This window comes from Castor canadensis, chromosome 8 (genome assembly GCF_047511655.1).
Source record: "Castor canadensis chromosome 8, mCasCan1.hap1v2, whole genome shotgun sequence".
Taxonomy (NCBI): domain Eukaryota; kingdom Metazoa; phylum Chordata; class Mammalia; order Rodentia; family Castoridae; genus Castor; species Castor canadensis.
In genome coordinates, this window is record NC_133393.1 from 117,344,212 (window position 1) to 117,370,363 (window position 26,152).

The 26,152-nt window shown below is 35.1% G+C and overlaps 1 protein-coding gene across 8 annotated transcripts in view; it reads left to right on the forward strand.

Moving 5' to 3' along the window:
* The window catches only part of Nav3 (neuron navigator 3), a 760,451-nt gene that overhangs the window by 497,315 nt on the left and 236,984 nt on the right, over positions 1-26,152 (forward strand). For all 8 annotated transcript variants that reach the window (XM_074083986.1, XM_074083987.1, XM_074083985.1 and 5 more), the window contains 2 exons: positions 24,628-24,745; positions 25,382-25,434. In XM_074083986.1, the coding sequence (XP_073940087.1) occupies positions 24,628-24,745; positions 25,382-25,434 (171 nt within the window). The remainder of the gene's footprint in view (positions 1-24,627; positions 24,746-25,381; positions 25,435-26,152) is intronic.

Sequence of the window (26,152 nt, forward strand, 5' to 3'; positions counted from 1 at the left end):
TGTCATCCCCACAACACCAGAACTTAAGTCAAATGGGACTAATGTCATTTTGATCTCTTCATTTATTTGGACAGTGATTTATTTGGAGCTGAGACATTATTTGTTAGGGAAAAAAATCATGTCATATAGGTAATCTAAAAATAAAATACATTTGAACTCAAAGAGTTTCAGAATCTAGGCTCAGCCACTTACTTACCTGTGTGACCTCTGGAAAATTGTGGAGTACTTCCACACCATAATTGACTTACCTAAAAATAAGAGTATCAGTAATCCTTTTTAAGGTATTCTCTTGAGAATTGAGTGAGTTGTACCTGTGTAGAATGTTTCACACTCTCTAGCACATGGTAGGAACTCAGTGCATCTTACTGTTTTTGCTTATTGCTTATTCAAATATATATATATATAAGCACTCTAAAACTCATAATTAATATTTAAATATAGAATACCATGCCATATATTATATTTAATTTTCTCACTTTATTCAAATCAAGTTGTTTTATTTTGTTTGAAAAAATGGATTTAACCAATGGTCAAATATTGGACATGAAGAAAATAGAAATGATAGACTTGAAAAACAAGATAGAAAGCCCCAAAATTGTAAAATGAATTGTCATAACTGACCTTTTTGCTTACAACAGCTATATGGAACAAATAAATAATTCATAGCAGTTTTTGAAAATATAATTAACTTGCTATCATGGAAAACTAAATTGTTAGGGAAATGTATATTATGAAAATTAAAATTATCAGAAGGACAGATATGAGAATTTGAATTTAACTGCTATTTATTAATATTTAATTACCTTTTGGCTATCAAATATTTGGCAGCCAAATATTTGCTATCTCTTTCCACTTTTGTCAGAAGGGTAAGTCCAAATGTGAACCAGCAGTGTTTTTTACAAAAATGAAGTTATCAAAAATAAAAAAATTGTACTTGATCTGCCTCTTGGTTTGGGAAGGAAATTATCAGAAAATAACATCACATCAGTGATAGTTTTGAGACTGTTGACAACAGTAGTAGACCATCAAAGGTCACCATTCAGATTCATTTGCATATCTATGTCCATCTCCTTGTCATAATAGGAAATAGAATAACTCTAGGTGTTTCCTACCAGACAATCTTGGGCATATATTTGAAGAATTGGGTTTCTAAATTTCTCATCATAAGAACATGGAAAGTACCACTTTTTCAAGACTCACCAGTGAGGAAGGAAAATTTAAGTTTAGAGGATGTGACAGATTCAAAATTTTAAAAAATCTTAATGTAAATGTAGCTATTTCAAGAAAAGATGGGGAACCAGGCATCATAGCTTAGGCCCATAATCCTAACTACTTGAGAGGATCATGGTTTAAGACTAGCCCAGGTAAAATGTTCACAAGACCCAATCACAACCAGTAGCTGAGAGAAGTGGCACATGCTTGACATCCCAAACTACTTGGGAGGCTGAGATCAGGAGGATCAGTGGTTCCAGACCAGCCAAGGCCAAAAAGTTTGCATGACTTAAAAAAGCTGGGCATGGTGGCGTTTGCCAGTACTGACAATGCAAAGGTTAAAATAGGATCACAGTGCAGGCTGTCCTGGGCAAAAAGTGAGATCGTATCTATAAATTAAATGGAGCAAAAAAGGCTGGAGATATGGCTTAAGCCATAGTTAGTGCCTGTCTAAGCAAGCACAAGGCCCTAACTTCAAACTCTAGTACTTTCCTTTTAAAAAAAGGAAAGCTGGGAAATGTCATCATAAATGTAGTGATGGAGGGTATATATGTATGTGTTCATTCAAGGTATGGATTCTATAAATGTCAATATTTATTGAAAGTTTAATTCAGAATTTTAGGGGCTAACAAGTCTTCTCCACTACCAACTGCAGAATAGTTGGTAGAGTCAGAGGGACACAGATTAAAATTCCATTTTTTTATTGATGGACCTATTGAAGAATTTGGATTAGCCATGTTTCAACAATGTACTTAATAATACTAAATTTACCTAATAGTACTAAACAATTACTTAATAATATTAAACTATTCATATTTTTTTAGTCATGGATATTGGCAGCCTGGAATAATCAGCAAATTTTGACTATTATCAATCCAAGGACATCAGAGCCAGAAAACAATACTGTGATAAAGAACTGTGACTTGGAACTGACGTGGCAAAGATTGCCTTAAGTGTTTTTCTCATAGCTACATTCCTTTACCTAGGAGTTAACATGAACCATCTAATGAGAAAAGGTGAAAAGTCAGCCAAAAACAAAGGATGAAATTTACATGTTGTTATGAAAGACAGTTATTTTATTGGTGTGCAAGGCAGTGGAAGCCCAAATACTGTGAAAATTTTTAGTATTAACATTTATTTTATTTGCCAACAGAGAATATGGCGTGGTGTTATAAATGTTGTGTATTAGAGAAAGAGAGAAATGGTTTCAAGGCTAGAATGCATTGCAAGATAGTAAGCTGAGTCATTCCCAAAGATTCATGCCCATCTTGTAGGGTCATTCGGAGGAGAATGACCACTTGCTATCTGTCAAGTGGACAAGCGTATGAGGTGCCTGTGGGGCTGCATGTCCTCATGATGGTGGTAATTAGATCAAAGCTCCACCTCTGAATCTTCATGTCTGTGAACTTGAAGTACAAGAGATTTTTGGTTACTTGCCTCTGTCATCCTGAAAGCACTGCTTAATTCAACCATCAACTCCAATTACCTGTTCTCCAGAAGATGCCACAGTAGCTATTCCATGCCTTCATATTTTTAAATGGTCGATCTGTGAACTTGGGAGTTAATAAAACAAGATTTCTGCCCTTTGGAGGCCACTGCTTCCCTTAAATCTTCTAATTGCTCTTCTGGTCACTTGGGCACCAGCGAACATACTGGTTCTTGTCTGATCTCTTGACCTTTTAGCTAATTATTCATTTCCACTCTGTTTGTAGGGAAATCCCTCATCTGTGTTTACTATGACTTTTGGACTTCCCGGTGTCCACTCTGTCTTGCTTTCCTACAAAGCTCTTGTTCTGTTTTCTGGATCTGAGCAGGTCACCTCAAGTTGCCTTTCCCTGTCAGAGCACTGCATCAGCTTTGGCCCCCACCTTGGTCCAGCATTGACTGTACTCAAGTCTTGGACTTAACACCCAAACTCCTCTTGGTACCAGTGTTCTCTCTATGTGAATGATAGATGATGAGCATCAAGTTAGATTTAGATGCAAAGTCTCACTGCACCTCTTTTTCTAAAAGTCAAGCAGTGCTCTTAAACAGTTTTCTCTAATTTTCTTCAAATACCAATGCAGTAATATTTTGAAGTCAATTTTAATTATACAAGAAATAGAATGTTATAATTTTAAATTGTAGAGAAAGATATCCACAATCATATCATTCAGTATAAATACTACCTTTTTGCATTTGCTCCTAGGATATTTTTATATGTATATCTCAAGATTATTTTATATTTTACTTTTTTGCATTAGTTTTTCATTTTGCTAATAAGTACCATAGTTTTTATTTTTCATGTCTACTTAATAATTCATAGACTGAATAAATTATATGTTAATAATAATTTCCTTATTACTAGGTATTATTTTAGTTCTAAATTTCAAGTACTGTGATTAACATAAAGTATATTTTCTTGGCACACAATTGCATAAAAGAAAGAGAATAAAGGAATGCTGTGGGGGTTCTGCTAAACTTAAAGCCAATTTAAGAAATAAAAATTACATTTTCTAGGATAGAATTCTACTGAGTGGATTATGATTATGAAGAATTGGGAATTTATAAAATCATTTTATGTACTTTATAAGCCATTGAATTTAGTTTTACAGACACAATACACACACAAACACACAAATATAACTACAATTGTCAGAGCTAAAAGAGAAGAGAGAGAGCAATGGATTAAGAAACAGATTTATAAAATATAGCAATATTGTGTAAAACAGGTCCCACTAAGGAGGGGTAGGGTAAAAGAAAGAAGTTAAGAAGGTGGATATGGTTGATGTACTGTCCATGGAAGAATGAATATAGAATTTTTAAACTGGTTTAAACCACCATAAGAAAGGGACTAAGGTACAATAAAGACAAATGGAGATGAACCAGTATGAATTATAATGTATATATACCTGGAAATGTCACAAGGAAACTCCTTATATAGCTATCTTAAATAAGCAAAATGTTATTTTTGTTCTCTTCTATAAAATTGGGTGGAACGATTTTCTTTTCTATAAAATTGGATGGAAAATTGGGAGGGTAGAACAGGTCCTGCCCAGGGGGGAGGGTTGGTACTAGTGGGAAGAGAGAGGTGGCAGGGAAAGGGTGTAGGAGGGTGAATATGGTACAAGTACTGTGTATATATGGATGGAAGTGTAAAAATGATATCTGCTGAAACTATTCCAGGAATGGGAAGAAGGTGGTATAAAGGAGATTGGTGGAGGGGGTGAATTCAAGTATGATATATTTGATACATTGTAAGAACCTTTGTGAAGGTCACAATGTACCCCCAACCCAGCACAACAATAAGAAAAATTTCAAAAGAAGGAAATAGATTCTTTCTTAAATTTTAAAAAGTCTGTTCACTGAAATTTGGCACTACCTTTTCTATAGAAATATTGTCATCAATGATGGCTAGTTTTCCAGAACAAACTGCTTAGACCTATGTGACATCTCCTGTAGGACTGCAAAGCAGGACTATGATTATAATACCTAGTTTAGTCACCTCAAGTGAATACTGTGGTGAAAAATGAGATGAGCTATGTATAAATTATAAAGCAAAATGAGGATGTTATATATATTCAGTACTTATTCCTATTTCCATCATTGTTTATAGGGAAAAAAGGTTGCATTAAGTTCCAAGGATCCTAGTAGTAACCATTTGATCAATTTAGAATCACACCCTAATCCCTGGAGTAGCAGTAAGAAGTTGAAGGGAGCTGCTAGGGGAGACCAAGTTCAGAAATTCAAAGGAAGAGACTGGAGTTTCTAGTAATAAAGTACCTATAATAAGTGTTCAAAAAATGCTTCGAAGTGAATGAGTGAGAAGGTAACCCAGAACAAAAAGATAGGGCTCAGCAAGAATTTTGGGTACGGGGTAACGGTCTCTGCAAGGGAAACGGGAATGCTGGGAGTGGACTTATGCCCTTCATTATAGTCATAATGGAATTTTTGTGTTTAGGAGAGTTCTGTGAAGGGTCTTTGACTACAAGAAGAATGTCTCTGTAATTTAAATTAACACCAGCTTCTGTAACAAACTCCTGGATTTCAATGGCTTTCAAAGTAGACCTATGTTTCTGACACAGTCTTAAGTGTGTCCTGGTGGCGTGGTATCGAATTGGATGTTTTGTTTTATACAGCCACTGAAGCCCTCAGATTGGTGAAAGGACACATTTTCATTATGTGGTTTCCTTATTCTACCTCGATATGTCCTGTTATTTAGGGCAAAAGAATAGATGATAAGGTATGGGATATTTTTATGAATAGGTTTGGAAATGGTGCAAATTATTTCTTCTCATAGCCTACTGATGAGAACTAGTCTATATTTCTTCACCTGAAGGCAAAGAAAGAAGAGCTGGAAATGAAATTCCTGTGTGAGAAACGAGAAGATATTCTGTTCTATGGAAAGGGGAAGACAAATTTTGCTAAATAGCAGCCAAAATGTAGCAGGTTCTCTCACAGGGTATAAAGTTGGGGGAATTCATTCTTCAGGCAGCTGGAAGTATAGCTCTGTTTAGGTCAATGCTTATCAAATGTAAGGAGTTGTACAACCATTCATTTTCAAAATGTGTAGCTGATATATAATAACCTTGCAATATATTAGGAAATACAGAAGTACAGACAAAGAAAACAATTCAAGAAATAAATTCATTTCTGTATCTCATTAATGTGATTAAAGATAAAACATAAACTTGACATACACATGTGTAATACTCTGAAATAATAATTTGAAATTACTATATGTTATTTCAGACAAATATGTTTCAAAATTAATTCATAGGCACCATGGCACCATGTTCCTTTGATTATAATAGTGATGCCTCATATTCTGTGACGCATTTTATTTTCACAGATGTTTTCTGTTATAGTTAATCCTTACAGTAATCTGTGTGATAAGCAAGACAGATAAGGATCTGATCCTTTCACGAACAAGGAAAATCAAGACCAAGTAGTAACTGGTGGACTGGGAAAGGAGCCCAGCATTTCTGACTCCGTGCTCTACACTTTCCACTTAGGAAACCCTTCAGAAATTTAACTTTATTTTTTTTTGGTGGGAGGGACTAGGTGGGTAAAAGATGGAAGGGTAAAGGATTGGGAAAAAATGCATTAGTTTAGATCAGCTTTCCTGCCTATTGAGAATATTTACTTCATGTATTTTCCATGTTTAATAAATTCTTTAAACTTTATTTTACATATTTTTTAGCAGCAACTTCAATCACAGAAATGGAAAATAGTCTGTAAACTTTGAAGTGTCGAACATGAACTATTGGCAGATTTAGAATTTATGATTTTTTTATTGATTATATCGTATTCATATGTAAAGACAGTCTGGAATCATAAGTGAGCAGTCTGTCCACTTTGGTTAACATAGTGCACTAATTTGTAAGGGATTCAAATGGAATCCTTAGCAGTCTAGCAATCATGGTACATTTAAAATGAAAGGATTTCAAGATGGACTTTGGAGGCTTTAAGGTGGCTGTTAATGTGATAACTTCTGAAGTCTTGATACTCTCTTGTGGTCATGTGGTTGTCTCATTATTTGAGCAGTTTTGCCTTGTAATATGACTCTGCAGTAGTGGCAGCCACTGTTGGCTGATTGTCTTGCAGTTATGTGCATGTACCTCCCTCCTGTGGTGATTTAGAGCTATAGCACGTCACTAGGCAGAAGCTACTGGCAGGAAGCTGATAAATAGTTGTGTATAATTGGAATTAAAATTGAATCTAACAAGGTGCCCTTATCAAATAGCAAAGTAGACAACAGATCGCATCACGAGTCACGTATAAACATATGTATCTTATTATAGATTGAAACTGTCAAGTATTTATGAAAACAAAATGTGTTCTAGTAGGAATCACAGTCTTCCAAATAGTCTTGTTTTTGCTTAAAATTCATGTAAAAAGAATGAAAAAATGGCAAGAAAACACATTTTAAGTCTGTTCTGGAAATTTTACTACTACTGTCTATTAACGGTTGATAGGTGTGTTAGTACCTCTGAAGTGCGATACTTTTATTTGTTACTTTTCACTACAGTTTTTAGCACAGGAGGCAGCATATTCTTGCTCGGATTGCAACTTCCATATTTTTAGCCTAAGTGAGTGTTAATGGTTCCTTAGCCACCTCTAGTTAGATAGATAGATAGATGATAGATGATAGATAGATATATGATAGACAGACAGACACACAGATAGATAATCCTGAGACAACTTTGAGGTAGATCTCAAATTCAATTCAAAGGACTTGAGAAAAATAAATCATTTGTATTTACAATGAATATGTGCTGGGTTTATTTTATTGGGCAAAGTGAAGCTTAGGAGACAAGGGAAAATTTTTTGTCAGCCATGACTCTTTTGTTACATTTCACCTACAGTGAGATGCCACACTCTTTACATTGAAAAATAGTTCAGAGTGTTAAGATTCCATCTTTTAATTTGTGACTAGCATTCATCTGTGCCAGGGGGTTCTAAGCAGAATCACATATCACACTCACTGGGAGGGGAAGACGCCTTAAAACTCAGCTTGCTTGCCCCATCCTCCGTAGTTTGTAAGTCAGAAGATCTGGGAGGGGCCGGGTAATGTGTTTCCTTCCATTTGTAGATGACGCCCATGGTGCTGATGAAGGGAGCACACTTTGAGAACCACTGTTCTCTGCTATTTGTTTCTATCCATCAGCTCACCACTGTTAGTTTTTGTTATGTGAGTGGAAAGACTCAGGTCAGAAGCTTAGAAAATCTGACTTCAGTACATTTATTCTGTTGTTGCCTTGTGTTTATTAATTAACTTTCTTTGCTTATCCATTTGGTCATTAGTGGATAGTATACTAATATTATCTTGAATGTATTTGCTTTATTTATATCAATTTACTAAGACAGAAAGAAGGTAAAAGGATCTCCAGAATTTTTACTTTGTTTTCCTAAATCAGGGTGGGAACTATGAGTTTTTAAAACTTTTTTTAGAAATGTTCTCTGGTGCAGTTTAATGTGCAGATTTTATTTCACATTGTCAACTGCATTATTACACTTTTACACACCATTAAGATGAATTCCCCCATGGAGTTTTCTGTAAGTGCCAGATGTTGTAACAGTCAAATAAAAGAACATTTTCCCCATATTTTGGGTGCAATAGTAGTAATTGTAGGAGGATAGAGTTAAGAAAGGATCATAAATGAAATATTTCCATTTGTATTGACTGGGTGCAAATTTTGAGCCAGAAAGTACATTTCTGTGCAGTGCTCACTGTGTGACTTTGGGAAAATATATCACCTTTCTGTTTCAGGATCCTATCCTTTGAAGTGGAATAGTGATACCTTCCTCTTAAAGTTGAGTGACTTAAGCCATATAAAATGTTTAAAACAGTGCCTTACTTTCAGCACTTTTATTAGTAGACACTACATCTTGGAGAAAGAATGTTTCTTGTCATGCTGCTAGTACCCATAGAAATGCAATTGAAGTTAAGTCGAATAAAATTTCAATTCTTACCAGAATTGTGCTGTATAATTATAACACTCAACCTCCTTTTCAAAAATTTGTAAAATATCATGTTCTTTGTAGAAGGAAAGATCATTAATCAGACCCCATGCCCTTAAGATGGGTAGATGGTTCTTCATTACATATGTGATTTCTGCCAGATGGTTTGATGGATTGTCCGCACTGACCATGAAATTGCCCAGGATGATTGTAACACTTAAGGTTAGAGGAAAAAGTGCTGACTTGGGGCCACAGTAGTCTGTACATTTTAAATAGCAAGAAGGAAAGGAGAGCAGCACACGTGACTTCAGAGAAGTACTATGGAGTCTTCACGTGAGCATAAGGAGAGAAAAACTGGATGAAGTAGAAGCAGCTAAGATGCCACTGGAGGAGTAGATGGGGGGAAGTTTAGTCAATCAGTGTTACAGAGAGCACCGAATAAGATTCCAAAATTCCCTACCTCTTCCTTCTCTCTGTCCCTCCTTGAAGCCCTGATGCTAAACACAGCTTAAGTCTGGCCTCAGTTATTTTCTCTATAAAGAAACTACATAAAAAAAAATCCAGACCATACTATAATTAGTATGGCAAACCCTATCCCTTCTTGTCCTATCAGTTTACATTTATGTCTATTTATTTATGTTCATGTAGAAATTTCCTTTCTCCAGTCTGAAAACAGATGGGTCACTGGATTCCAAGCCGATGAATTGTGACTATAAGTTTCCAAGTATAAATGCAGTTATAAGTAAAAATATCAACACAATCTCAGTTCCAATAAAACTTGCAACTTGAATTAAGGAGTGTTTTTGATAACTGCATACCAAAAAATGTATCTCTGAGATGGATAAGGTAGGATGTGTAGTATTTAGGTTACTGATCTTGATGTTACTCCTTCTATCTGGCTTTATGGTCAAAATAAGTACAGTAGGCTGCTGAATGTGTTTTCTTTTCAGGGAGGAAATAGTTCTCATAGAACTTAAAAAGAGAGTGCAGGAATAGTGGAAAGTGATATTTATGCATGTAAATGTAGTTTATTCACTTCTCTGAAGGCTACAATCTCTTCTGTGGAACTTACTATTAGTGATATATATGACAGAATCCAGTGATGATTGTGGACCTTTATTCTTTGTAATGAAAATCATACCTTTAAAAATAAGGAAATATATGTATTTTCCTTAAAACCTAAAAATTAAGGCATTTTTAGAGTTCTTTTTGTATTAATCTTTTATAGTTGCCACTGCAGAGCTCTGGGTGGGTGTATATAGACTAAATGTTGACAATTCTATATGCTTTAAGCCAGCCCTTTTGAATATCTACAGTGAAATTCCCAATATTATTAATGTGTGATAATTCAAAAATAAAATAAAATTTTTTAAAAAAGAAAAAATAATAAAACAGAATAGAAACCTGAGAAAAAGTAGGAAACACTACTATTTAGGTAACTCAAGCCAGAAATTTGGATTTCCCTACCCTGAATCAAATTTGTTTTATTTCCAAGTCCTACTGACTACTTCCTAAATTTGCCTCTTCTTTATCACCACACTTTCTGTTTAAGACTTCATCATCTCTTACCCAGACACTTTCACTGTTTATTTTAAAAAAACAATACACCAGAAATAATATCCAGTCTTACAGTTAATTAAACAAGAATAGTCCTCTGTCTCCCACCCCCATCTCTTCTCTAACTTTTAAAAAACCAATTCCCTCCCAGTTAGCAGTTTCCTATGTTTATGTCCATGTTTCCAAGAAATATGTATACCATCCTAACTTATCAATATCAGAGACTATCTGTTGACTTTTTTGATTATATGCAAGAATTTTGCTCCCTTTTGCTCTCCTTCCTTCCTGTCTCACCCCCAGTATACTTATATTATAATTTTCAGTTAAATGTATACTGTTTTCCTTATTGCTATGTAATTACTGTTGACTGCCACAAGTACTAAACTGTGATTTACAGTCCCTTTCTTGATCAAAATGTGTCATTGCTTTTTAAATTACATTTCTACTTACATAATTTATTTCGAATCACTGGCTAAGTTTTTCCAGTTTCCAACAGCTTTGTAAAATATATCCCAGGAAATATTCTTCATCACCAAAACTGTTAGATTATTTCTCAGTTATAGTATTTCTGTGGTGTCAGTAGTTCTGCGATCATTTCTCTTTATTCCATCTAAAGGGAGTGCTCTTTAAGCCAACTGCATAACAGGTAGACTGACCTTTCCCTTGTCACCTACCTGGAAATGTCTTTTATCTACCTCATCTTTGGTCACCTGTTTGTTAGATTCTATTATTTTTACTTCTTATATATTCTTAGTCAAGGCTATATGGAAAGCATTTTTTCTTTTTTTTTTTTCATTTTAAAGGATTTTTTATTGATTTATTAGCATATTATAGTTGTACTGGGAGTACATTGTGACATTTACAAAAGTGCTTGTAATATATCTTAGATTCACCCCTCCATCATTCTCTATCCTCCCTTCCCCCTTTTAGAACAGTTTCAGCAGGTCTCATATTTCATTGTCATACACGAATACATAGTACTTCTACCGTATTTTCCCTCCTGCACTTTTTCCTTATGCCCTCCCTGCTCACACTGGTGTCAACCCCCAGACAGGACTTTCTTGACCTTCCTGCTCTTCAGTTTTTAAAAGACTAACAGGGAGTTTCATTGTGACATTCCCTTATATTTATGTGTTATACCCAGACTGGTTTATTTCCTCCATTATTCCCCTTTCTATATTGGTTCTCATCTTACAGTGATTTCAACACTTTTGAATGTTCTGTATTCTTACTTGAATAGAAAATATATCAAATATATTTACCTTCTTTACTTTCTTCATTTATCCTACCCCTCTCATTAGGTTTCCTCCCTCATTTACATTCTTGTTATTTGTTGTTTAGGTGTCTGTTTGTTTTCAGTGGGATTTTTGCCTTGGTATTTTACCTGTAAATGTATCATGCTGAAGTCAATCTAACCCTCTCCACAGCACTTCCTCATCCAAATTTTCTCTGTCCTGTGTGGTTCAGCAGTTTTCAGTATGTTTCATTGTGTTTTGTTCCTATGCAGATGTGATGTATTTCATTATTGTTAACTATCTTTTCTTCTTTTCCTTCTTCCTTAGTCTCCTCTAGCAGTCCCACTTTGGGGTACATGTTCTGCATATATGTATATGTATTTATGATACTGCTTATTTTTGTATTGAGCCTATGTTCCACATATGCGAGAGAACATGTAGTCTGTGGCTTTCTGAACCTGACTAACTTCACTTAGATGATGTTCTCCAGTTCTGTTCATTTACCTGCAAACAACAAAATTTCACTCTTCTTTATGGTTCAATAAAATTCCACTATGTATAAATAACACATTTTCTTAATCTGTTCATCAATTGTAGGGCATCTTGGCTGTTTCCAAAATTTGGCTGTTGTGAATATTGCTACAATAAACATGGGTGTAACCTGATTACATTCCTTTGGGTATATGCCTAGGAGAGGTATTATTGGATCATGTGATAGTTCTGTTTCAGTTTTTTAAGATGCCTCCTTTCTTCCAGAATTTAATAGTAGTTTACTTGTGTCTTCTAGTTGCAGTGTTACTGCAGAGACTTTTGATGTCTTTATAATTCTTGGTCCTTGGAAAATGATTTGTACTTTTTAAATTTTTTTCTTTGCAGCCATCCTCCTAAAGATTTTAGAATATTCTTCTTATCATGGGTAATCATCATCTATTTTTATCTTCTTTTTATTATCATATTGTTGTACTGGGGGTCAATTGTGAAATTTGCAAAAGTTGTTACAGTATATCATAGTTGAAATTTTAACTGTACTGTAACTTTCACAATTTCGTGCTTGAATTTTCTTCCTTCCATCCTTCCTTCTTTTTTTGGTGGCATTGGGTTTTGAACTCACAGTCTTATGCTCCAGCTATAATTTTTTCTTTCTTTTGGTAATTCACATTTGTCTGACATTTAAGTTAATGAAACCATTCCCGATATGCCTACATGTTTTCTCCTATTTGGAATTTATTTGTATGAGTGTGTGTGGTGGGGGGGTATATGCACACAATTCTTAGTAGACCATCCTCTGGCAATTTGGTTGATTTACTGTATACCATAAACATCAATATCTGTTGGTCTTAGGAATAAGCATTGTCAAGGAAGAGTGTTTCCAATATTCTGAGTGGATTAAAGGCAGGGGTTTAGAATCCCGTATTACTGAAGGAAAGGAGCCTAGAAGGGAAAGTCAGTTGCTATGGTGCCAATATTAGTGTGTGTGATTTTATTTAATTATTCCATATCATTCTTATCCTGTCACCCTTCTTGTTGTCTAGTAACTATAAGTCTAGCATTTCCCTCTGCAGCCTCTTGTGGGTTTGATCTTCCTTTACTTTTTCTTGCTAAATCATGTATCATTCTTTCATCTGCTTTCCATAGAAAATTAAGAGCAATTTTCTAGAAGATTCAGAGCACAGAAGTATTTATTTCACTATTTGGAACATGGAAGCCTTTTAAGTAATCATATTATATTGAATCTTTGCTCTAAACTGTCTTCATAACTGTGCCTGAATTAGAGTTTACAAACACCAATCAGAAGGGCTGTCATTTTATGTCTTCTACACAAAAAGTAAATGAGTTTTCACCTAAAAATCTTCATTTAGCCTTATTGACCTTCCTATGAGTCTCCTTTGCCTGATATTTGCTTGGCTCCCGTCCTCTTGTCCTCTTCCTTCTAGTCTTTCTATGGGTTCTTTCCCTGTGCTGTAGCCAAAGAAAATCCCTTATCATTCTCTGAATTCACTGTGCAATTTCATTCTTCCATTTATTTGTGCATTTAATGATACAGGATTTATTATCCTGTATCATGTGGAATATTCTTTCCTCTTTTTTCTACTTGTCAGAGTGCATCATTCCATGTGATATTTCTTGATCTCCAGTCATTCTTCTAAAACTTTCATAGTTGTGGGTTTTGCTTTTTTAAAAAAAACCCCCATTTTTCTTTAAACCTGCTCTTTCTTTCAAATGGAATAAATTGTTGGATGCTGGTGACTCATGCTTGTAATCCTAGCTACTCAGGAGGCAGAGATCAGGAGAATCGCAGTTTGAAGCCAGCCTGGGCAAATAGTTCACAAGACCATATCTCAAAAAACCCTTCATAAAAATAGGGCTAGTGGAGTGGCTCAAGGTGAAGGCCCTGAGTTCAAGCCCAAGTACCACCAAAAAAAAAATAAAAATAAAAATAAATAAATTGGCCTCACGAATACAGAATCATTTAATGCTTAGCCTTCCTGAACTCAGCCTGTTTGTAGAACTGATAGAGCAACTCAAGTGATCAGTGATGATAAGTTAAATCAAGGCTATTACAGCACAAATGGAACTTAAGGGTCAAGAGATATTAAATAGTCAGAGATGGGATGTGAGAAACAGAAAGTGAAAGGAAATTGAGACTTCATGTTTACTTAAGAATTTACCTGATTTTCTGGGGTGGTTGGCTCATTAATATTCACTTTATGCAACTCTTACCGTGAAGTTTTGGAAAATCTTTATCAACAATCAGTATAAACCTTAATGTAAAAAACTGAAACCAGTTGTGTTGAATGATTTAGTTGGTGAATCTTTTACATAAATCAAGATGATGTCAATTTTACCAAAAGCTTTTTATAATTCAGTTCACAGTTGGACTACATAACAATACTGAGATTTCTAGAAGATCTGTGTATTAGCCATTTTTAGTTAACTATAATGAAATACCTGAGGCTGTATACTTTGAAAGATATTGGTTTAGGCTCTGGGTTCAATCCCCAGCAGTGCTACATACTCTCACACACACATACATATGCAGATATATATTTTATATTTATATATATATACATACACACATACATACATATGTACACACATACATACATACATATGTATGTGTGTATGTATACTAAAGTTTGGAGGCTCTATGTCCAAACAGCATGGGGCACTCATGTGAAGACCCTGCTGGCTGCATCAGTTTATGGTGGTTGGCATCACAGTAGTGGGATCATATGTGAGAGCAAGAGATTACATTGTTAGTCAGTAAGATGGTAGGAAGTGGCCAAACTTGTTCTTTTCTAACAACCCTCTCAGTTTGTACTAATCCATGGGTCCTAGGATGATCATGATAATCTCTTCTCATCAGGATCAAAGGACTTCCCGCTATTTTCTACCTCCTAAAGGTTCCACACTTCTACATGACTACACTGAAGACCAAGCCTCCAACACATGAATCCTTGGGGTCAAACCACAGTCAAACCATAGCAGTCTGAAGGGGTTATGGGATTGGACTCATGGATCTCTTAGTCCTATCAGTTCTGTAGCAACAACTGATGATGAACTTTTAGTAAACTTTTCATGCAGATTAAAAATAGCATGTCTCATGTCTTAGTCCCATAGTGACTTCCATTCTTCTTTGTCTAACTGTGCCTGCCATTCTTGAATTTTTGTGTCATAAAACTGAAGTATACAAAATTCAAGCTTTAGAAAGAGTATGTAAGTTCATCATTGAAGGCTGTTTTTGTACATTAGCAGAAAATTTATTTCTCCTGTATCAAAATAGCTCATTCACTGCTGGTTTAAAACTCAGTCTTTGAGAAAAGGGATCCTGGAGTTCCAAGTTCATATACCTTTCATGTGCATCTTTTCTTCCTTAGGTGATAGGCTGGCGAGGGTTGAAGGGCATGACTACTTACTGCTGTGGCAGCAGGGTTGACAGATCTTATTTATAGCCATTAGTTCCCTTGTTGTCTGGTGAGTGCTGAAATTTATGATGCATGCCAGACTTGAGTTATCATAATCTGTTCTCACATCTTCCTAGGCCTTTTTACTTTCCTTTGTCAGGTCTGCATACCCTTCCTGTTTTATTTTCACGTTTTCTCAAGGATTATTGCTTTATCATGGGCAATTCTACATAGCTGTCAGAGGATTTCAGCAAAACTGGATGCTTTCCTAGACTGCTGTGGTAGACGTTGTGGTTTGTGACTCTTTCATCTGTCCAAATCTTACTGGGAGACTCAGAGGTGACCAGATAGGGATTTTCTTAGTAATACTGTTTTCTTCCAATTCTCTTCTAAGGACTAGTTTTCTCCTTTGTGGAAAAAATTGCATAATTGGCCACTTTTCTTTAAGCTTCTATTTATAGTCTCACTACATGTGCTTACTCCTTGGCTACTTTGTGAGATGTAGGGGCCCAGTTATTGTCACTGAAATTCTAGGGCCTCCCCACAATGATTCATCACTTCAAATCTGTTAGACTGTCTATATGAAAAAGACAAAAAAATAACAAATGTTAAAGATGAAGTAGAGAAAAGGGAACACTTGTATATTGTTAGTAGAAATGTAAATTAGTATAACCCTTATAGAAAACATTAAGTAGATCCCTCAACAAAACTAAAAATGAAATTATTTACGATTCACCAGCCACACTAATGTGTATATCAATTCAGGATATAATACTTATATGCATGGAAATGTCATAGTGAAACTCACTGTATAGCTATCTTAAACAAAAAAAAAGTCTTTTCTCAGAAACAGAGAACAAGGAGGTAAAACAGGTCCTGTCTAGGTGTTGGGTTGGCACCAGCGGGCAGAGGGTAGGAAAAGCTGTAAGAGGATGATAATGGTGGAAATATTATGTATGAAAATGGAAAAATGAGCCCTGCTGAAACAATTCTAAGAATGGGGCGAGGGGGTCATAAAGGAGAATGATGGAGGGGGTGAATTTAACTAAAATGTATTGTAAGTACTTATGTAAATGTCACAATTATCCCAAGTAGAACATGAAAATGATAATTAAATAAAAGAAAACATGCAAGAAAAAAATATTTGGAATCATTATGTTAAAGATATGTCTATACTCCCATGTTTATTGCAGCACTATTCACAATGGCCAGTTATATAATCAACCTAAGTGCCATCAATAGATAAATGGATTTAAAAACTTTATCTGTCAATTCATTAATAGATATATCACATTTTCTCACATCTGTCTCAATTATATGTGTGTGTGTGTGTGTGTGTGTACATATATAAGAGAATACTATTCAGTCTTAGAAACAGAAGGAATTTTGTCCTACATGGAGTAGGAGAACATTATACTAGGTGAAAAAACTATGTCTTTCTAGACATAGAAAGACCAGCATGAAATGTTCTCAGTTATCTGTGGAATCTAAAACAATTGAACCTATAGAAACAGACACTAGAATGGTTACCAGGTTTTCTTACCTGGTAGAGTAAGAAAACTTGGGAGGTGATGGTCAGAGTACAAAGAAACAGTTATAAAGAAAAAAATAAGTTTTTATTCAGATTTATTGTACTCATGGCAAAATAGTTAACAATAGTGTATAATATATTTGGAAATAGCTAAGAGCATATTTCAAATGCCTTTACTAAAAAATTATAAATATTTGAGGAATATTTTTGTAGGCAAGAAATCATCAGGTCTTGATTCTTAATCGAGCTCTCCATCCTATGTATTTTGATTGAAGAATTGAGACCATACGTTCACTGTTAATATTGAAAGGTATGTATAATCCCTTCAATTTGTTATTTTTTTAATGTTTGATTCTTTCCTCATCTTCATTTTCTTATCTACTCACCTGTTGAAATTTATTTATTCTCATATTTTCATGGCTGTGTTTATCTTCATCTTCTTTGTGTAGGATTCCTTTAAAGTGTCTTCTAGAGTGCTGGTTTAGTGGTCATAAATTGCTTTAGTTTTTGTTTCTAATGGAAGGTTTTTATTTCTCTTTCAATTATGGATGGTAGTTTTGCTGGGTATAGTAATCTAGGTTTGCAGTTATTTTCTTTTTAGCACTTGAAATATCTCATTCCATGCCCCCCTTGCTTTTAAGGTTTCTGTTGAGAACTCTGCTGTTATTCTGATGGGTTTTCCTTAATTGGTGACTTGCTACTTCTCCTTGGAGCTTTCAATATTCTTTTCATGTTCTCTGTACTTAATGTTCTGACTGTGATATGTCATGGAGAGGTTCTGTTTTGGTCTTGTCTGTTTAGAGGACTCATGCAAATGGATGGGCATCTCTTTCTGAAGACTGCACTATTTGGTTGAATATGTTTCCTCTGTCTTTAGTTTACACCTCTTCCCCTTCCTCAATGCCCATGATTAGTAGGTTTATGCCTACTAATGTCTTCTTTAATCTCTTTATTCGTTCTTATCATCATTTTGAACTCAGAAATTGGTATTTCATTCCCTTCACTATTAATCAGATCCTTTGTTGTATGAAAGTTGACCTTTTCAGGTATCATATTTCCTTGCCTTTTCATAATTCTTGTGCTTCTATTTAAGATTTGTTCATCTGTAATTAGTTGGTTGAGGGTTTTAGCCATCTAAAGACTTTCCCTTGAATTTTCCTCTGTGATGTTGCAGGATGTGTTAGTGGCAGGGCTTATGTGCCATTTCTGGCCACTGGCAGGGGAATGAGGTATAACTCAGCAATAATAAATTCACCAATTTAGTAATAAACCAGATATTTACATGAAGTAAAATACCATTGGCATCATTAACTATACAACCAATCTTGTTATATATGAAGGGGACAAATGTTTTTATGTGGTACAATAGGGAGTAACAAAAATAAAACTTCTTTGCATAGGAATTAAAACTTAGGTAGTAAAAATGAGGCAAATGGAGGAGGAAATAAGGAAGAAGAAAGATGGGGAAAAGGGGATTGATGTGTGAGGTAAACAAAACACCTGTGTGTAAGTATATAGTTCAATTGTTGTGAGGAAGGACAATAGTTCGTGCTATTGTCAGGGACTGCAAAAAGATAGAAAGGTTAAGAGAAATTTAAAAAGGACATAGAATAAACCACTAGTAGAATAGTTTGTAAACAAGAGATAGGAAAAGTGAAAAAAAGATAATATAAGGAGAAAGAGATAAAATTAATTTTTCAACTCATATTTCTTCCTTGCTGAGAATAGTAGATGTTTTGTGCTCTATCAATACCCTTGAAGTTCCTCTCCAATCTTTGATCCTCAGGTTTTTGTCTGCAGTTCCCCTGCTGTGTTTACTTATGTGTCACTTCAAGGTCCTGGACTGACCAGGTATAACCTTGAGGTGGGGGACTTGGCTCTGGATTTAAAAAGCTACTGTGGTGAGGTGGAGCAGCTCCAGCCTGTGAGGTAGCAGTCAGGGTGAGGGGGTCCCTGAGCACCACGAGGGGGTCAGAAAACACTTTTCTACTTTCACAACCTGTGCTTTTCCCTGTTCAGGGAGTGCAGTGACTGCTCTGCTTTGTCCACCTCCACAACAAGCTTAAAAACCCTTTTAAATCTATGCCTCAAGTTTAATGTTTCCTTTGGAGAGTGAGAGGAGGTGATAGATATGTACATTAGTTTTATTTAATTCTTTCATAGATCCTAATGTCATTTAAAATATATATGCATATATATATATGTATGCCTATAACTTTTCATTTTATAATACAAATAAATTTAAGAAAGGAAATCATTGGTTTTCTATATGTTTTGTCTGCAATGGAGCCTAAATGCATTTGCAAAGACAAAAGCTTGAATGTTCCAGGAGTGGTTCTTTCAGGTTGTAATGCTGTTGTGGTAGTGGGGAGAAAAAAATGTGGTGTGAGTAAGAGCAATGTTAAAGCCAGCTCAGTTAATATTTAAAAAGATGATATTTATATTTTCAAATCAGGCTACAGATTGGCATCTTTCCATTCAAATCAACTCTTATCTTGGGTGAAAAGGCTATCTTTCCTCTATTCTTTCCACTGCTTTGAGCACTAAGCACTTATTAAAAATGAATTTCAATAGATACCCATTGAAACATGCATATGTTAGTGTCATGAATGGAATGAATAGATAGCCATAGTCATTTTATATAACCGAGTGACAGGTTACTCATAATACTCATCAGGTACTAAAATTAACCATTGTTAAGACACGTAGGAGCAGTGTATTGTGGTAGACAATAGCAGTGTATTACATTGTTAGTAATAAAAACAAAACAGCATGGACCTTTTTCTCTGTTTTGCTGTGACAGGTCGCTCGCAAAAACAATGTGAGTTGTATGTGTTACCTTTTATTTTTCCCGCATAGCAAAATGTAAGCGCTGTAAAATAAATATAAAAGCAGAACATGACTAAGCTAACAAGTCATTACAACTTGCAGCAATTAATTATTTCCATTAATTACATTTGGATGGATAGCTGAGATTTAAGTGAATTGACTATGATAATGGTTTATTAGAAAGTTAAGAACTTCTAATTATGATTCATGTAAATATATTTCATATTAAAACAGTGAATTAGTACAAGTCATATTTAACATTAAATATATATTAAGTGAAAGGGCATGTTGAAAGGGGTACATTCATTCAATCTTTGTAACAATCCCCTTCATAACAATATTATTTCCACTTTATGAATGAGTGCACTCTGCCACCGAGAGTCAATAAGCATTCAGTCATTATCCACGTGGATAGAAGTGGCCAAGAAGAAACAGTGACAGAAAATACTCACACTAATACATGTAACTTTACAATGGGCCCTATAATTAATACTGATAAGTACAAAGTATGACATGGTACCTTTGATTTTCATTATTTTAATTACTGTAAATGAATTATTATACATACAAGTATACTAGAATTTCTAAGTAGCCCCTTAGTAAATTTAATCTTCCTGATTTCTTGAATTTTCTGAACTATAATAATTTTGAAATACATACTTTTTGGAAATATAATTATTATCTGGAATGTTCATAATATTATAGTTAAAGTATTTGATGAAAATTGGCGTTGGATGTTTAGAGGTAAATTATATTTGAAGCTTTGACCAGAAACTTGATGATTGAAATCTTCGATGACCTGCTTACAGAAATTACCAAATGTTGAATCATGATTTATTTAATATTATTCCTAATTTTGCCAATTTCTTCACTAAAAATCCTATAATTCACAGCATAATTCAATCAAATATACAAGTTTTATAAACCTAAGAAGTAAAATACTATGATTATTTTTGTGTGTTAACAAACCGAAGGCAACTTTGTAGTTCAAACCCAAAATCAGCAATTCTTTCAGGTTATAATGCTGTTGTGGTAATGAAAAGAAATGTGGTATGAGAGAGTGCAATGTTAAAGCCAGCTCAGTAATTCACCATTTGTTTGTATTTATCTGAACAACAGATTCTAATGAAAGTTGACAAGGTTGTTTGTATCCTTTTTGATCAGAGCATTACACAAGTTTTACTGATGTTTTAATGGTGTTTGTATACCATGTGTCCTTTCCATGTATACTGTCTCCTTAATGATATTTTATTTCCCACTTTTTTCAGCTTACATACGTACAATGTAAGAACATAAAGAAACAAGGTCAGGCATAATTGCTTACACCTGTAATCTCTGCAACTTGGAAGGCAGAAATCAAAAGGGTCATGATTCAAGGCCAGCACAGGTGAAAAATTAGGAAGATCTTATCTCAAGAGACAAGCTGGGCATGCTTGGTGCATATCTGTAATCCAAGCTATTGCTGAAGGCCTTGGTGGGAGAATAATGGTCCAAGACTGGCCTGGGCAAAAACTATCTGAAAAAACTGTCTGAAAAATACCTAAAATAAAAAGGGCTGGAGGCATAGCTTAAGGAGTAGAGTGCTTGTCTAGGAAACACAAGATCCAGAATTTAAACCCAATACTCCCAAAAAAACCCACTGAGAAATATAAATTTATGTAATATTTTAAAATACACTCATATGTTGCTTTGTAATTGTCTCATTTCAATTTGGTTATGACATCCCTTTGGAAGATACTGAGTCCTCCTTTTTGTGATTTCCTTGAAGGAGCTCAAGTTTCTTTTCCTTATTCATTTATTCATATGTGCATACATTGTTTGGGCCATTTCTCCCCCTGTCCCCACCCCCCCTCTCTCACTTCCAGGCAGAACCTGTTCTGCCCTTTTCTCCAGTTTCGTTGACAAGTAGACATAAGCAATAATAAGAAAGACATAGTGTTTTTGCCAGTTAATATAAGGATAGCTATACAGAGAGATGCCTAGCATTGCTTCCATGTACAAGTGTATTACAACCCGAATTGATTCATCGCTACCAGACCTCTTCACTACTTCGTGGTCATCTTCCCATATTGACCTCTGTCGTTTTAAGGTTACTGTATTAGCTCCTCTGCAGTGAGCACATCAAATGCTTTTGAATTTTGGGTTTCCTACCAAAGAAATGGTCTCTAAACTAAAGAGACCACCCACAGAGTGGGAGAAAATATTTGCCAGCTATACATCAGACAAAGGACTGATAACAAGAATATATAGGGAGCTCAAAAAACTAAACTTCCCCCAAAGTCAATGAAGCAATAAATAAATGGGCAAGTTAACTAAACAGAACTTTTTCAAAAGAAGAAATTCAGATTGCCAAAAAACACATGAAAAAATGCTCACCATCTCTGGACACAAAGGAAATGCAAATAAAACCACACTAAGATTCCACCTCACCCATGTTAGAATAGCTATCATTAAAAACATCACCACCAACAAATGTTGGCGAGGATGTGGGGAAAAAGGAACCTTCATACTGCTGGTGGGAATGCAAGCTAGTACAATACCTCTGGAAAACAGTATGGAGGCTTCTTAAAAAACTAAATCATATTGCCATATGATCCAGCAATCCCACTCCTAGAGATATACCCAAAAGAATGTGACTCAGGTTACCCAGAGGCACCTGCACACCCATGTTTATTGCAATGCTATTCACAATAGCCAAGTTATGGAAACAGCTAAGATGCCCCACTACTGATGAGTGGTTTAAGAAAATGTGATATTTATACACAATGGAATTTTAATCAGCCATGAAGAAGAATGAAATCTTAGCATTCACAAGTAAATGGATGGAACTGGAGAACATCATCTTAAGCGAAGTTAACCAGGCTCAGTTTCTTTTACTTATAAAAGACACATACTTATTAGAAAATAGATTTTTAAAACTATATAAGACTTATTTTTTTCAAATAGAAATTTTCATTTACTTCATATATTTAGTCATTGATTTTTTTTTCAGTCAGCAACTGAAGTGAGAGTTATGGTCTGAGCAAAGTTCCAAATATTAGGGGTTCTGGACAAGACAGAGCCCATAAGTTTGGGCTGCCTCTGGAAGAAAACCTGGACCAAAAAAAAGATGGTTTGTGAGTTAAATAGAGGTTTTTCCAATGAGGTCTTGAAACGAACTCATGGGCTTCTCATGTGTTTCCCACCTGAGTTCCAGAGGAGGTTTGGGTAAAGGCTACAGCACTATTAACAAGCATTTGGAGAAAGAAAGTTTTCTTGTTTTCATTATTAATATAGTCATTGTTAATGCATTTTGTTTGCTACTTAAAAATATTTTTCCATAATTTCATGCCTTCATAAAACAAAATTCATACAACATACTCAAACAAATGAAATTTCCTTCAATGGAAGGATCTTGGGTACAGGGAAATATTAAGGTTGTGAGAGAAATATATATAAAGTGACTTTTTAGTTGTACTCTTAAAATACTGTTGCACAAAATAGTTGAAACTGCAGAATGATATGCAAAATTTGAACCAGATTTGCTTTAAAATGCCACCGTGTGTGTGTGTGTGTGTGTGTGTGTGTGTGTGTGTGTGTGTGTTGAGAGAGAGAGAGAGAGAGAGAGAGAGAGGAGGGAGGGGTATAATGTGGTGAAGTGTGGTGTAGGCATATCAATTCTAGAATCCTTTATACCAAATTATTAAAAAGTAGAAAAGCATTGCAAGTTTGGGATAGACTTACACTTTTTATTTTTCTTCCAAATTTCCAAAAAATCTGTATTTTATCAAAAATTTACAAAGTGCTTTTGCAGTTTTCTTGGCACTCAGTGTTCATGAGTATGAGATATAACTTCCTTCTCTGGCCTAGTTTCAATGTCCTGATTGTAGGTACCCTACCTTAACTACAGATTTACAATCCTGTGCTGCGTTTCTAGAGTCTCTGCTTTTGCACATGCCATGCTGTCTGTGGGGCAGGCCCCTTCCTGCACTTCCCAGAGTCGAATTCTGTTAGGTTTTCAGTTCTCATTCCAGTGCTTCCAATAACACTTTGTTTCTGTTGTATCACATCATAATCTGCCTTTACACAGTTTCTAATATAGTCATTCATGCACACCATCCATGAAATTGAAGCATCTTCATGTTTATGCCTTTTCCTTATGATTATATTACATGATATCATATTTATATATAAAAATTAGCAACATTTTTTTTGTGGAATTTTTGAACAGCCAGCTTTAGCTTTTTCTATATCATGAACTATTCTCAAAGAGTCACCTCTATTCTATGTCAAACTGCCAACCTTGCGGTTTACAATCCACTTCTCAATTCTATATTGTACTTTCTGTGTTATAGCTCCATTTGCTGCCTAAGTTCTCTAACATAAACACATTTCAAAAGGCTTAAATGAGAGATGACAGTCCAAATAAAGTATCTTAGACAGGAAGGCATTTACAATTATTTCATAAAATGATGCCAAAATATTGTCACATATAGTATCTCATATGACAAATTCAATAAAGTCTTTTCAGAGAAATACACATTTTTACAAAGTTCTTGTATAAATCAGTCCAGGTGGCTTCCTTTTACACAGACAATTATTTTTAAACTGACAGAAGAAGAGGAATGAGAGAGAAACCCAAACTGATTTGCAGTAGCAGTTTCCTCAGTAGTCATCCGGGAAGGGAATTTTGCTCTGTCACAAGTGACTAGTCCATGATTTTGAAAGAGTGAATCATCCTCCTTTGAAACAAGAGATAAGTGGGGAAAGAGCTGTTTAAAAATTATTTTACAACTATTTCCTTTTGAGCCATGACTTCTTAAACTGGAATGTGATCCAGAATAGCTTCCCTTTGAATCCAACATTTGTCTTGAGCCTTTTTATTGTCTCTCTTTTCCCTCGCCCATCTCACTTCTTCCTTCCTTCTGCTCAACAGATTTACACTGACTGGGCCAACCACTACCTAGCAAAATCAGGCCACAAGCGGCTGATCAAGGATTTGCAACAGGACATTGCAGATGGAGTGCTGCTAGCAGACATCATTCAGATCGTTGGTAAGACCTGCCCTCTGAGAGCAAGAAGGACAATCTCTGCTCCCAGCCCCTTGGGTGAATGACAGTTTCAGTTGAATGCTTACTGAATCATTCCACGTGCTTTGGAGACTAATGTGGCTCTCTCCTGATTTAACTAAACATGTTTAGGTGAGGATGTTTGAAGAAGACAGTTTGGTCATACTTTTAAATAGCTAGAACTGTATCTTTACATACACTAAACTGTCAGAAATGAATGCTTCATTAAACCATATGTCTCCCATGTGTGCATTTCGTTAGCTGGAGCAACTCATACACTCTGAGATTCCTTGAAACTGTATCCTGATCCAGCAGGGACAATTGTGAAAGGTTTCATGTCAGCAGTCATTTGGCACAAGCTAAAGAATTAGCAGCAACTTCCTTCTCACTCACTTTTTTTTTTCCTTTTTTTCATTTTTTGCTTGATTCGTGCTCATGGACTTGGTGGCTGCTAACAAGTGTGTTCTCTTGTACATGGCTTGGGAAATGTAGTAAATGTAACAGCAGCATTTTTGCTTGGTGTTTTTTTTTCTTTTAAAGTCTCCTTTTTTATGTGTTTCACTTCATTGCTTAAGCATGTCATTCTTTTTTTCCCTCTTTTATTTTATTTCTTGGCTTTAGCAAATGAAAAAGTTGAAGATATCAATGGATGTCCTAGAAGTCAGTCTCAGATGGTAAGAATCATATTTATTCTCAATATATAATGCTTAGCATCATTTCCAGAATTAACTGCATTTGAAAATGATTTAGACATTTTTCTGCATGCTTCCCTGCTTGTTTAAGACACCATTTGATCACATTATATCATGAGTATTTCTATTGGTACATTTTATGCATCTAATAGCATCAACAAAGTTGGGGAAGTTTATCTTCTGTATAACATATATCCAGGGATTTTATTTTTTTTAAAGATCCTTGGCATTTCTTTTTGTTGTTGGTTTGATGCTCTGGATAATTTAATTCTAGACACTGGCCTTTCCGGCAATAAATCTTATTTCCAGTTCTAAGTGGTGTCTTTTTATCTGAACAACTGTTTTAAAGAACAAAATTTACCATATGGATTTTAAAAATATATGAATAATGTTTTCTTTGTTCATAAGGAAGCTCAGTGTGAGCACATGGGCTCTTTAAAACTTAGAAATAGTTCTAAAGGCATGCTGTGTGTTTGCTGGGCAGTGACTGATGGTGAGATATGATTCATAGCCTCTTCCAGAAAGCCCTCCAGCTGGAAGGTCTGTCTCTCCCCAGCCGTCTCTCACCTTTACCAACTGGTAAAACTTAAAGTTTATTAAGTGATAGATTGATAAACTGCTGAGATGAATACCGTTTTCTTAACTAAATAGCCAAAACTTAATTTTATAGAATCTTCTGAAACACAAAATGCCTTAACTA